At 35.3% G+C, this 15,275-nt stretch overlaps 1 protein-coding gene across 2 annotated transcripts in view; it reads right to left on the reverse strand.

Moving 5' to 3' along the window:
• Positions 1-15,275, reverse strand: part of NBAS (NBAS subunit of NRZ tethering complex) — a 167,167-nt gene that overhangs the window by 100,242 nt on the left and 51,650 nt on the right. For both annotated transcript variants that reach the window (XM_064707739.1, XM_064707738.1), the window contains exons 29-32: positions 13,903-14,005; positions 11,432-11,655; positions 8,984-9,096; positions 6,344-6,457 (exon numbers count right to left, since the gene is read on the reverse strand). In XM_064707739.1, coding sequence (XP_064563809.1) covers positions 6,344-6,457; positions 8,984-9,096; positions 11,432-11,655; positions 13,903-14,005 — 554 coding nt within the window. The remainder of the gene's footprint in view (positions 1-6,343; positions 6,458-8,983; positions 9,097-11,431; positions 11,656-13,902; positions 14,006-15,275) is intronic.

The following is a 15,275-nucleotide window of genomic DNA, read 5'->3' on the forward strand; positions in this document are numbered from 1 at the left end:
CATCAGCATTCACAGATGAAAATCTAATGAGACAGCTCATCTGCATCTCAAAGCCTCTTATAGTCAATACAAATAACATTTATATCTGTCACTTTTTACTGGCAATCTAAATTTTTTAAGCTTTTTTCAATTTAGAGTGAACAATTTCCTGGCATTAGTTTGTCCAGTCTTGTGCTCAAAATACTATGTACATCCATGCACTCTATGAGAAGGTGACAAAACATGCACAGAAAAAATAAACTATTAATTTAGGAAAGAATTTTTAGAATAAAAACAAATGGATTTTTAAACGCAAGCCTCTTGCTCATGCTTCTCCTCTATTATTAAAAGCAATTTTATGCAGTCAGTGTTGTTACAGTAATTTGAAAAGGGCACTGGTTTATGAAACTGTATTACTACAACTTGTGAAATGCAAATATTTCAGAAGGTTAAACAGATCCAGTTTCAAAAACCATTTAAAGAGTACATGTTCTTAAATTGCATAGCTGTTATTTTTAGCTCCACTTTGCAGATCCATCACCACGGACAAAGTAAATTTCTTTTTAAAGCTTTCTCAAAAGGAAAGCTGTAGCAGTTGCACTTCAATGACATTCAGGCAAGTGAAGTTACCCTAATTATTGAACTCAATCAAGGCTCCCCTAATCCCTGCACATCACGACTAACTCAGCTGGGAGAACAGGTTAGCTTCCCATCATTTTATCTGCCAGCCTCCTGCTCAATATACTGCCAGCACTCAATGCTGCAAATTAATCACATTCAAGGCTCTCCTGTTGCAAAATTATGCCCTCTGGAACCTGGGAACCTCTCATTCGGGCAAAAGCAATTACAGATGACAAAGAGATGCTTCTATCCTCACAAGCTAAATGTGAACTGTCATTTCTCTAAGCGAGGGACACGTACTTGCCACTCCTGATGCCCACTTCACCCTGACAGCTTGACTTCTTACAGAGACATCTGACTAAGTAGCAGACACAAAGCAAAGTCAAGAGAAACAATCAAACTATTATCCCTCAGATTTCAGGCAAAATAATCACTGCTATTTATGCCCACTTAAAGATGAGTGGGACTGAAGGAAAGAAAGGAAGAACATTTGGATCAAGGAATGGTTTCTTTAACTGTGCTTGAGCAGCTGTATGGTATCAGGTCCCCCATCCCCAATGTTTCAGCCAAGGAGTTTTGATGCAGGAGAATACAACTCTGCATGTTTTAAAAATGCACAAGTGTAAAAATAAAAGGATAACTCACTAACACTTCCATTACCTTGGCACTCACTGTTATGGCAGAGAACAATCACTGCCTCCAGTGTTACTCCTTGAATCCCTGAGTGAAGCCCTCTTCCACAGACCTTTCATTAGCTATGCAGTGACTGATAATGCTCACTGCTGCAGCTTAGTCGTCATCTTCTACTGAGATACAGAAAAACTCACTGCTTCAGCTTTGTAAACAAATAATTTGATGATATTTTAATAATAAAGTCTCATAAAAGGAAAAGTTTTGAAGTCTAAATTGTCTCCCTTGCCATACTGACAGCTATCCATGACTTAAAACCAAGACAGGAATGACAAAATTCTTCAAATTGTGACCTGATTATATTACATAGTAATTCTGCTTCAAGCCTGAATGGTAACACCTGACAGACTCCAATTCAGAAACTGGAAAGTGGAAGGGGATAACCTAGATGATTCCCTAGATGATTCTGATATTCTGATATTATATTTTTTATAATAAAAATAACAAGGGAAAAAACATGAAAGCTCAGAAACAGTGGAATTTTTTTTTCCTTGGGAAATAAAAGATACTGAAATACTTTTTAAAAGCTTGGTTCCAATCTGGATTATATTAAAAAAAAAACCTTACTGAAATACCTTGGGTAAGATGCATATTATTTTTGAGTGGATAAAATAACATTATCCTGAATGAAATCATGCCATTAAAACTTAGAAGTCAAATGATATCAACATTGTACTTCAGAAATTCTATGTCACCTAGATTTAGGAGATCAGAAGCCATCTACATTGTTAATTCCAAATGCAAGAAAGTCAATGTTAAGAACAATAGATTTCAAAAATAAGCTTCAACTAAGGAATCTCAGCAAAGCTTAAAGCTAACAGATTCACTTATGGATATTACAATTAAATAAATTTACCACAGAGAAAAGGGAATAATGGAGACATTTCTAGAGAGTCTGACAAAGAAAATAATGACCAACACTCAGTAGATCTTTTTGACATACAGTAAGAGAGGATGCTCCTGATTTCTGATACAAAAGCTTTTTTCCCACTTTTTTTTTTTTTTGCACACATCTACTCAAGTAATTGCATAAAGTGAATTTGTCACACCCATTCTTAACAAAGAGCACAAATTAAGTGAGGATTGCAAGACACAGAGCAGCTCCAGCTTCCTGAGCATGTGCAGATTTTCTGGCTGTCATGCTGAGCACATTCTTCCTCACTCACTTTACCCATCTGTGAAATTAAGATAACAGTTGTGGGCTTACTTTACAGAGGTAGTGACATGAGGCTTAAGTAGAGTTCACTGTACTTAATCAAATACTTTAAAGCAATTAAGAAGTTAGCTGATATATCATTACCTAAGCAAGATTTTAACTTTGATAAATATGAGTATAAATTCTATTACTGATTTTCAGTGTTGCTCTCAAAGCAAACTGTATTCAGAATACATATTTCACAAAGCTCCTTAATAATGACTCTGTGCAATCTACCCTTGCATCCACAAGAAATGCATTCTTTTAAAATTTAAATTAAAATATGCATGTTCTTAAGATTTTATAGGCTATCTATTACATATACTAAAACACAGCATATACTTTATGCTCTATATGGACACAGACATAAAAAATTTACATAGACATGGACAGATGCAGCAAGCAGGTCTTTCCAATCAGTAATTATACAGGGTGGAGTGGCAGGGGAAGCAAAGAGGGGAAAATACTGAAACAAATTTCTCCACTGAGCAGATAAAACACAAAACAACACTCTACAAAGTGGATTTGCAACAGAAGGGACCTACAACTTCAAACAAGCATAACCAATACCAGTAAGTATGTTCCAGGGGACAAAATCAGAACTTCTTAAACAGCAAAGGTGACCCATAGATCAGGGTAATTGTGTAAGCAGTGAAAACCAATTAAGGACAAAACTCAAATCTTTCTCCTGGCATCATTTTATCTAATTCTTCATTAAGCATGTAAAGTTCAATACTCTTTTTCAAAATCCAGACCTATCCCAAAATATCTCAACAAAACCATTTGCTTTCATCAGAAGCTGTTAGAAATCACGATATCCTTTCCCAGTAGTTTTACACCTGCAAACAAAGACTATCCATATTAAAACTGCAGGGAAGGTTTACCTTTTCTAATATTAAAGTATGCTAATTCAAAAATCTAAGAATCTGTATGCAGGATCTGCCCTTTTGTCTATAAAGTAATTTGTGGAATAATACTAGTGTTTGTTATCACACAACAGGGCCACCAAGTCCTAATATAACTCTTCATCATATTTTAACAGTATTAATAGTATTAATTAATATTAATAACTCATTAGAACTCAGTAACTTAAATTACAAGTTGACAGATACATAAATACCATTTCTACATGTCCTGTAGAAATCCTGTTTTTAATCTCTACCATCAAATTAAACAGTGCTCCTCATTACAGACTATGATTAAGGCTATACCAGCATTACAGTTAAAAACTGTTCTGATAGGTATTAATAACCTAGTTACTCAAATTCTGAGACTCTTTAAATTCAGTGTAAGGTTACCTATTCCATCACTCATCAGAGGTACACAGAGGACCAAAGAGTAACGCTCACCAGGTTCTTTCAACCATATCCTGAGCAGCTTATAATTATTTCGTAAATAATCTGAGAAAATATTGTATTTACATGCATGCTTTGAAACGAAGACAATCATGTTTCTTTTGTATGCTACTGGCTAATCCTGTGGATACTTGTCAATGGGCTAGAGTCAGGCACAAAAAATTTGCAGTGACGGTGGTATGCCATTAACAGCTTCCAAATTCAGAAAAACAAGCAAACAAGTATATTTAAAAAATACTGAGTTTCTTAAAATTAAATAAATCTGTTTTCAATAGACCATCTCCTATAACAATTAGGTTTAGATAAAATTCACAACTATGGCATTCGTGTACCAAATCTGTATCTTACTCATAAATAAACATTCTCTACAGATGACAGCTTTCCATTATAAGCAATACAACTAGTAATCCTTCAGTGACAGTGAAACAACCTTTAATCAAAAAGTCTTACAACTACGTATGTAAAACAAAATTTAAAAAACACCTCACATCCCCCACCACAGAAAGTCACTACTGAAAATGTTGTCTTCCTGTATTTTCCTTTCATATAAATAAATGTTATTCTATAAGCAAAAGATTACTTTGAAAGTGACCAAGTTACTTGTATATTTAGCACAAGAGAAAAATGTTTAAATAGTGTATTCCTTACCAAGACTCACTCTTGAAATATAAATCTACTATTAAAATTCCTGACTTACCATAGGAGCAACCATCAGCATTACTCCCAAGATTAACCACTAAAGTCAGAGAGCCCAGCACTTGCAAGGTAAATATGTCACCATTAGAGTAAGTAGTAGTTTTTAAATCATTCACCTGTTTAAAAATTAACCATCTCACACATTCATCTTCTGCTTTTCTCTAGCCTGGTAAGTGCATGGGAGAGAAGAACTGGGGGACCATTTCATAATCTGGCTTTAAATACATCTTAAATCTCTCTTTTCAGTGGTGATTCAGCAGGTGCCACTGTGATTATACCACTAGCACACAGACACTACTGTATCAATGAACTCTATACAAATTCCCTAAAGTTCTCTACATACTATGCAGGGACTGCCATCTTACAGTCTCTGGAAATGGGAGCCATGAGTTTGATCTCTTTTCAGAGGTACATACCAGGGCACTGTAAATCCTACAGCTAAGGCACTAGGATAATACTGGATAAAGCTTTATAGAATCTCTCTGGACACTGCTTTTCCTTCTTTCACACAATGATAATTACTCAGATTTAAAAAGAAGGTAAAACAAAAATAAGCAGCATTAACACAAAGAACCTAGAATATTAAGAAAAATTTGTGAATTTTAACTTGATGCGCATAGGACAAAGCAGAGAGTAGAACGAAAGAGCAGTACAGTAATCTTGTCATATGAACCAAGGGAGAATTGTTTGTTTTTTTTTCCAAAAGCCTTACAAGCAAAGAAAAAGAAGTTACAACTGTAATTCAGATTTTTCTATGGATTACATATTAAATATGTAGATTGGATCCAGCTACTCATCCCACCCCCTCTTGCACCTTTCACATAGCAATGCTGTGCTGACCAGAGTGAGGACATTTCCTGTGACTCCTTTCCTTAGAATCAAGGTATCTTGGGAGGTCAACAGCCTAATTTCCATACCTCTGTTCTCAACCTCACACAACTGTCTCAAGGATCTCCCTTCCTCTATTGATAATACTATGCAAAAAATAGCCAGTATTAAGCCTCATGAAAAGTGAGGAAAAAATCTTAAATGATTTAACAAATAGAGAGGGAGAAAAGAATTAGCCAGGTATGTTTTAGTAACAAAGCCGGAATGCATTGATTTTATATGCCATGCCATAAAATATAAAATATTTCTATATTCTATTTCTACAGCCCAAAGATATAGCAGTATGGTGTTTACACCTACACTGATTAAGTATTTTTCAAAATTAAAAAAAATCAAAAGGCTGATACTTTGGGTAGGCCATAAAAAAATTACCCTAATATCCTCAGGATTCAATCTTTGAAGATGTTCAGCTCTTCAAATGAATACTCAACTTAATGCATTATTTTTAGTGCCCAAAGGAGATACATGCAGCCTAGACTGAAGTGTAACAGCTAAAATTCATGCTTTACAGATTATTTTTCCCCCTGTATCTTAAATGAAACTATTATTAAATCAGGCTACCTTCTTTCATAGAGGTAATAGCAGTCACAGTAATTTCAGTAAATTCCCTACCAATTAACAAGATTTTCTCAGCCACAATTCCTCCAATCTGAAATCAGCCTTTACTCCAACTCTAGATTGGATAAGGCATTTTTTTATTTCAGGTATTAGCAGAACGAAGCAGCTGACCATTTCAGCTGTTTTACAGATGAAATATTCCACTCATGTGAAATGCTTCATTCCTCCCCAATGACTGCTCTTCCAGGTGACTTTTTAGTGGTATCTTTGAATTCATATTCTACTGATCACCTCAAATACCCTAAAGCATAACATGAATGTTCATTGCACTGCAGTTCAGTGTCTTACTAGCACAGCTTACCTGCAACCCTCAGCAGGTTTGCCAGTCCCAGGAGCTTAGCAGGCTGTTTATAGTTTGTTGACATCTGAGCCAGACAGTCCTTGATGAGACTGAGTCGATCGGAGCACAAGCGCACTGTTGAAAGGAGAACTGGGTTAGAGACTGCACAAATGAACTTGACTGCTGTGTTCCTGCTCAAACAGCACAGGGCAGAAGGACTGCTGGGGAATATAAGAATGCAAACACAATCTGAAAACTAGCTCAAAGCTGCTTGCATGCAGATCCTCAATTATACCTGTAAACAGAAAAGTTAAAATAACACCACAGGATATCCAGCTCCAATCATTAGCAAGTCAGGCTGTGAAGGGAGCAAAAAGAGAGAACTGACCTGAATGGAAACTCTTTTTTGTTTCATGTTTTCACATTCACTCTTTTAAAATGTGTACAATTAACTGACATACTTTTATACTTTTTTTTTTTTAATTATAATTTTTGCAATATGCCATAAGACTGCTAATACAGGCATTAACTTTTGTTTAGAATGTTGCAACTAAGATTTCATTTATTTAGCATGGACAAGATACATCATACAGACTGAAAGAACTGTCATTAGCAAATGCTTCAGTCTTTTTAATTTACTTAAAAATTTCCTGAGGAAGTGGAAGGATAGCTTGCAAATCACCAGGTTCTTTCAACCATATCCTGAGCAGCTTATAATCAGTACTGTGTATAAAAAACAATACCAAGAATTAAACAACTATTTTAACTGCATAATTTAATATCATAAACTGATTTGAGTGCTCTATTTAGCTCATTAGTGGGTGGCTAACTTCAGGCTGCTGCTCTAAAAGGTGATGCTTTCATACTATGCAAGTTCTCAGAACACAGAGGAACAGCATGCAGATATCCCACTTAACATTCAGTAAGAGTGAATGGCTACATGGGGATAAACTCTGCATTAGCATATTGGGCTTAAAACAGGATATTACGCCTCTAAATAAGAGCAAAGACATATTAGTATAATGAAAACTGTTAATTCTGGAAATTAGACTAAAATGAATAAGAATGGAAGGGCAGGAAAAGGTCATCTTTTTAGTTTCATTTTTAATATTCTATCACAGGCATATATTAGTATTCAGCAGGAAAATGTTTTCAGTCACTGATTATTTAAGCAGGAATTTTTAATACATTATATAACTAAAAGTAATCTGATATAATACTGTGGGTCAAGCACTTAAAGATGAACTTGTCTTCACATTTTATTTTAATACCGAGTCTTCAAACCCGATTTTATTACAACATAGCATAATGATAGTCCATAAACTTAAACCGTTAACTTTGCTAAAATAGAAGTGGGGGAAGATCTACAGAAAACTAAACACAGAACTGCAAACAAAAGTCTATTGCTAAAAGACTATTGCTGCAGCTGATCCTTAGTGCTACTTTAATGACATTCTATCAAAGTAACAGATCATTTAAAGGCTTTCATTAAAACTTGAAAACATAATTTTAATCTTATTAGATTAATTTGATTTACATGAAAGATACTGAAGCAATGATGTCAGGATCATTAATGAAATTACATGCATGATTTCACATATTCTAATTAATCTAGATCAGTTGTATTACACATTCTGTTAATGCAGCATTATGTCACTACTTTCTTTAAATTATATCTCCATGTCCACATCAAAAAAGTTGAAGAAAATACATGTACCTTTTTATAGGCTGAACAAACAGACTGAAAAATAATTTTACTCTAGAATAATCAACAGACCAATACTGCAAGATCTAAAAATCAGATACTCTCAGTCCAGAAATGTTAAGATTTCTGATTATAACATTTGGAGCATCAATTCACTTGAATAAATACTTGGAAAAAAAGAGAGCACAAAACAAAAAGGGAGCACCAAAGTAATTTAACAACTGCTGCTGAGAACATCTACTTCATTTTCCATGATAAGGAAAGTACCAGAAGTGCTTTCCATAAATCCCAGTATTTCTCTGCACAATGCCAGAAGCAAAACATTATCATCAGCACATCTCACAGCTTAGTGCTCATCTCTGCCAGTTCCATGAGTAGGGTTCATGCAATTTATTTGTACATAATCATAACTTCTTTCCAACCTTTGTCCAACAACTTTCTGTTCCACTGCAGTTGGAACTACAAAAGATTTCGTTTCAAGCACAGAATCAGGAGAAATACCTCATAGAAGTTCACTTCCACTGTCATTGGGTTTTATATACTTCACAATGAAACAGCCCAGTGGAGACATGAAAACTGCCTGACATGAAGTACATCTCTCATACCTGTTATTTTAAAGCACACAGCCAAGCGCAGATTATTTGGTAAATAAAAGATGAGCTCAATTTCTGTTCAATCACCAGTAGTTTCATATACTTGATATTATATTTTAAAGTTGTGCTAAAAGTCAAAAAAACAAAGACACCATATGCAAATTTTGTTCTTACCTCACAAGCTAAAAAATTCTGTTAAAAATATAGTTTTTTGTAAGTTTTTTCTAAGCCTGTAAACTGCTTGGAGGCAGTATATGGACTCTTTATTTTAATCATAGCACACTTACGTAATAGTAACTGTTTCTCATGCATATTTATGCCTGTAATTCAAGTAATCATATGAAGAATAAAATTAAGCAGTACCTTGCAGCGGTAATATTTTCACACCAAACTCTTCCAGGTAACCCAGAGCACGAATGAGGTCCAACTCCTCCTGAACAGCACTTGGACTGTCTTCAATAAGTTGTAGACAACACCTAAATAAGAACAAACACATTTTCCTGAAGTCTGAGGAAAACATTTTAAATTAAACTTGTGGGAGAAGTTAACTGGTGAGTAAAACTAAACAAAACAACCACCAGCAGAAATTAAATGTGCTTATGAAATATCAGAATACTAAGTGCCTTTGTAATGCACATGTGACGTGTTTGATACAGCTCATCTCTTATAGCTGACTAAATGTTTTAATGAATTTCTATTTTGGCATAGCCTTCTACTGGTTGTTATAAGCACATCCCCTAAACCCTCCTGAATTTAGATCTGCAATGAATTTACATATGATGTTGAAGGTTTATGTACTTAAATACATCATTATTTTGGGAAATATTTCTTCTACCACTACAGTGTTTTGGTATTGCCATATAGTAGAAGTTATAAAAGCAAAACCCTGTGAAAAATTAACAGAAGTGAAACACTAAGAGTCACTGTCACAAATTCAGTTTCCTCAACTAGGTACAGAAAATAAAACAAAGCTTATTAAAAAAATAACAAAAACCCCACTAAATTCCTCTGAGGATGAATTAATGCATGAAATTATTAAGAGCACATTATTCTAAATAGAGTTTTTAAATCATATGGATAATATATTCTTCCAATAAGCTTTTAGATAGTTTTTTTTAAATACAAGCTGCATTCTGGCACAGTGTAGTCACAAGTAGTTTTACTAATGCACATTGAACAAAGAAAATGAACATGCAAAATCACAGAATCATAGAATGGCCATAGGTTGGAAGGGACTTTAAACATCATCTCGTTCCAAATCCCTTGCCATGGGCACAGACACCTCCCACTAGACCAGGTTGCTCAAGAGCTGCTTGAACACTTTCAGAGATGGGGAATCCACACATTATGGGGAGAATCTGTCCTAGTGCCTCACCACCCTCACAGTGAAGATTTTTTTTTAAAACATCTAAATTAAACGACTCTCCTCCAGCTTGAAACCATTACTCCTTGTCCCACTATTATGCCCTTGTAAAAAGTCATTCTCTGTCTTCCTTGCAGGCATCCTTCAGGTACTGGAAGGGCACATTTAGGTCATACCAGAGCCTTCTCTCTTCCAGGCTGAACAACCCCAAATCCCTCAGATTTTCCTCACAGGACAGGTGTTTCATCCCTCTGAATTCACTCCAACAGATCCATGTCCTTCCCATGCTGGGGACCCAGGGCTGGATGCAGCACTGCAGGTGGGGTCTCACCAGGACAGGGCAGGGCAGAGGGGCAGAATTCCCTCCCTCCCCTGCTGCCCACGCTGCTTTGGATGCAGCCCAGGACACGTTTGGCTTTCTGGGCTGCAGGGGCACATGGCTGGGTCATGTCCAGCCTCTCACCCACAGCACCCCCAAGTCCTTCTCAGCCAGGCTGCTCTGGATCTGGTCATCCTCCAGCCTGGAGTAACAGAGGGGGTTGCCCAGATCCTGCTGCAGCACCAACACTTGGTCTTGCTGAACTTCATGAGCATTATGAGCTTCATGTCTTGAGCTCGTCCAAATGGCAACTCATCTCATTTTAAATGGCTAAAATCACCATACACATTAGATTAGGAAAGTATTTAATTTGTCCAGTCTATCATATTTTTTTCTCCACTCGTTGATTAAGAATACACATTTTAAATCAAAAACAAAATTGTATGTTAGCTGAACATTCTATGAACCCATCACATTTTTCAGGCAAACTGACAAATATTTCAGGGTGAAGACTAAAATAGGAGTGGAATAAAACAGCTACAAAGAAGCTGGAATTGTCTGCCTGGGGAGGTGGCAGAGTCACCATCCCTGGATGTGTTTAAAAAAAAACTGGATGTGGCACTCAGTGCCATGGTTTAGCTGAGGTATTAGGGCATGGGTTGGACTTGATGATCTTAAAACGCCTCTTCCACCCTAGTGATTCTGTAAATACATTCTACCTAAACCAACTCATACACAAAGGCTACTAGGAGACCTACACACAATAAGCACTTACAGAAACTCAAGTTAAGTTAACATGAAACAATTGATTGAAGGTAAATCAGAGGAGAACCAAAACATGTTACTAAACAGAATAAACACAGGGTCACACATTCATAGCAAGTATTTGAGCTAAATGTATTTTGAAATATCACCATAAAACCCTAAGAAAAAAGCTGGTCACAGAACCCTTAGGCATTAAAGGGGTCTTTAAACTCTTTGCATTAAAAGCAACACTACTCTGTATTTCCAGAGCCTGCTTATGAGAAAGATTGACAACAGAAGACTGGGTGAGGGAGTGATACTAGCAAATAATGCTATGACAACATTACATCAGTTGTGTTTATGCATAGGATGGTTGTAAAGGTACCTGGCCAATTCCATACAGCTATCAGTCAAACTGGTTGAAGAATTGAAATATTCTCTACCAGCAGCCAAAACCAGTTCAATGCTTCGGGCATAGCTGACTCGGTACTGTGGCTTCCCTTTTGATGAACTTGGTAGATCCACTGACCAAACACTGCAGTGCATCATTTGCCCAGCCAGGTGGATATTGTCGATACTGCTTGAGCATAGGAGACTTTCAGTGAATATCTAAAAGAAAAAACAGTAATTGAAAAACCTGCAGGAGCAGTAGCTTCAAATTGGCATCTGTATTGTATGGCATTAACCCCTTTGAATAAAGGATATTTGAATCAAAAGAATACATTCAGTCCAAGCAGAAAACCTAACTTCTACCAAGGGAAGTACTTCCACAATGCTCTTAAGTAAAGCTAAAATTAACTAGTAGCTAGTTTCTATTTGCTGGAAGTTAAAAAAAAAAAACCCACATCAACTGTCTTTTTACAGTATGACTTAAGACACCAAAATATACCTACATTCTCAGGTATTAATACAATGTAAGAATCTAAAAGGGCAGTTCATTATTAAGAACTTAAAACCAACAATGTAAGAGAAGAAATTTTGTATTCCTAAAGTAACTAAAATTATTTAGAACTGAGTATACAAACTGTTCTTTAAACTTCCATCAAGACTATCTTCAAAGAATGCAATCTCATATAATGCAGCATCTGCCACAAAACACCTGATTTATTTCAAGGTAGAAATTATGCCAAATTTAAGACACTCAATTCCTTAAAAAAATTGGTTTTTTCTTGAGCACAGTCATTACTGTGCTAATGAAAAGGAACATAAAAAATGTAATCATTTCAGAAATACCACAGCTGCAGCAATATGGCCTTTATCAAAGGTTTAAAAGTTCATAAATTCAAGAGGATAAATGAATCATAGAGCCAAGATTGGAAGGGATCTCAAAAGATCATCTGGTCCAATGTTTAATGGAAAAGAGGGCATGAAGGAGACTATTTAGCACTCTATCCAATCATACTTTACTTCAAGATACTTCTTTTCTAGGAGGACCCTCTCCAAACCATTTCATGCTCTGGGAAAGGAAAACAATTCAGTGGTTCTTAAAGAATATCACACAAGTGGATTATCTTCCATTTCACAACATATTAACCCTCAAGGAATAGCAAGAGATGCAAAATATCATAGCTGACTCTTCCCCCTCAAAGATCACACACAGAACATTCACCTCTCTCAAAATTTATGAAACCAAGAAGACAGAATTCACTATGCATGGAAAAAGAAGAGAGCAAGCAAGGATAATGCTAAAAGGTAGCCAAACCTCACATGGATTGCAAACCCTTACGGCCTCATCAATTTATCAATTTTGAAGTCATCAAAGTATAATTACATATGACATCACTACATTTCAAAGCATTTTCAGCACTCCATGATTTTTTCCAAAACCCTTCATTGTGTTTCTTTTTTAATCATGTTTCAGAGTTAAAAAATAATAATGTTAATAGAAAAGTTACATTAAGATCTCAGTAAAGCAAATGCCTTATTTGCAGAATGCTCTAGTATTACAATTTCTTAACATTCACTTAAAAAAAAATTCAAGTACCCTAAATTGTAGCCCACCACAAAATCATGGCTATTAAACATGATGCAGTTTTTCTAGCCATGCAACTACAGAAAAGGAGTGATTTTTCTTATATAGAAGTTGAACAGCATTGTCTTTTTCCTTCTTTTTTTTTTCTGATTTGCTTTTAAAACTTCTACTAAGAGATAATCAGAGGGGTAGACATAAGCAATTAATTCTGTAAACTGCAATAAAACCTGCTTCTGTATTGATATAAACACTAATTTTAGGTGGCATACTAATGCATCTGTAATAAATTGCAGTATATTGAAGTGAAAATGTAAATAAATAATATATGTCACAGCAAATTCTACATCTGTCTAACAGCAATCTTTTGCAAATACTAATGACATTGGTTTGGACTTTATGCACATGCAAGGGGTTTTACCTTCATTCAAATTAGATTTCTCATCTCACATAATTTTACTTCAATTGCAAGCAGCAGAAAGTCCATAATCCTATAATGATCTTGGATAATATCATCAAACCAAAACTCTGTGTTTAAGAAATGCTTGAGTGAAGATAACATTTTATTTTCATTAGTCTGGAGTGTTTATTGCTAAATACATTTGTACACAGAATTACAGGCTACGTAAAAAAATCTCACAAAGTTGACTCAACTTTTGAAAAAGCTGAATTTTAATAAAAGATACAGAAAGTACTTATTAGAGGAGCTTTAGATAAAATTAATAAACACCAGAAATTTTTTACTTAAATAAAATACTGGGGAAAAAAAGGCAGTAGACAACCAAGTAAGAACACAGAAAAATGTATTCACACCTGTGACCAACAATATGAAATAAGAATGTGCAGCTTACTTGGGACATAAGCCAGTAAGAAGACAAAAAACTCACCTCATAGCAAGTATCTGAATGTAAGCACCTGTACACTTTCTGCTGCATATCCAACATATCCTGGAGCAATTCCTTCCACTGCGTCTCACCAACAGATGGTTGCCTACAAACATTTTTTAAAATTAAATACTCGCTTCTCCAATACAGCTTCAAAGAAAAGCAGTAGATTTCCATCACCAAAAATATAAGTTTTCTAAACTTTATTTCAATATTTAATTAGAGTTTTAACCAGAAGTGATTCAAAGACAGAAAGCTTTTAATATTAATGAATATTAAAACAGTATCTGTGAGATAAAATGGTTTGAAAACAATGCAGTACTCAAAGTTCTTTTTTTTGTTTTCTGTGGGATAAGACAGGGATTTAAGCCATCTTTCTCAAAATCCCCCAAGTAGGTTTTGATAATGTTCCACCACAATACATCAGGAAGTTGGGAGTGCTATCTTCCTGCTGATCTGGGAACTGCAGGGCAAAACCAAGTCTGTAACAGCAGCTGAGGCTCATTAAACTGCTGTTCATTGCAGGCAATCTCAAAGGACTAATCAATGGCATGCAATCACAGGAGAATAAAGCTGCAACTTGAATTTGTTTCTTAAAATTGAGTGGTCATCAGGTTTTTGACCCTCTGGATCTATGAATCTCTGCTTATCCACAAAGCTTCAACTTCTTGTGCTCTGCCAAAACTTTTACCAGTAAAAACACTAAGAATGTTTTTTGACATTAACTTGAGCCTTTCAGATTAAAAAAAAAACCTTTCTAAATTGCATGAGCTAGTTCCAGCTAATAGTGATTTTCTCATGTGGCATTAGCTTTTACTTTGGCAAAACAAAGGGTCTCCAACAGAAGTGGAAAAATCAACATTTTTCCTACAGAGGCATTGTCTTGATCTTTCTAAAGAGAGGTTTCTAAAGGTCTCAAAAGCTTTCAGACTACTAAAAATATAAATAACACTCTACCATCACGGATAAACTGTTGCGCATATTTGCTTTAAGTAAGAAAGACAAATCACCCACAGTTACGTCTGGTTTTCCATGATTCAAAATTTTTATCTGCTTATACCAAGAGCCATTTAATAATTCATATGCATTTGAAAGATAAGTTAAATGAAAGATGAGTTAAACCAGAAAAATTGAAAAATTATACTGGGAATATATTCTACTGGTAGAATCAATACCTCAAATCAATAAATTACCCTATTACAAGGATTCCAAGAAAACATGCCAAAAAACCAAAGAATTATTTTATAAATCCTGCGCTCTCAGTAAAATTCAACAGGTCTTACAGGATCTTTTTTACAATATGTTAACTTTCACAGTTCATCATCCTGCATTATTTTGCAGCCAGTATGCATTTTAAGCTTGTTTACTTGCACATG

Source organism: Zonotrichia leucophrys, chromosome 3, assembly GCF_028769735.1.
Source record: "Zonotrichia leucophrys gambelii isolate GWCS_2022_RI chromosome 3, RI_Zleu_2.0, whole genome shotgun sequence".
Lineage (NCBI taxonomy): Eukaryota > Metazoa > Chordata > Aves > Passeriformes > Passerellidae > Zonotrichia > Zonotrichia leucophrys.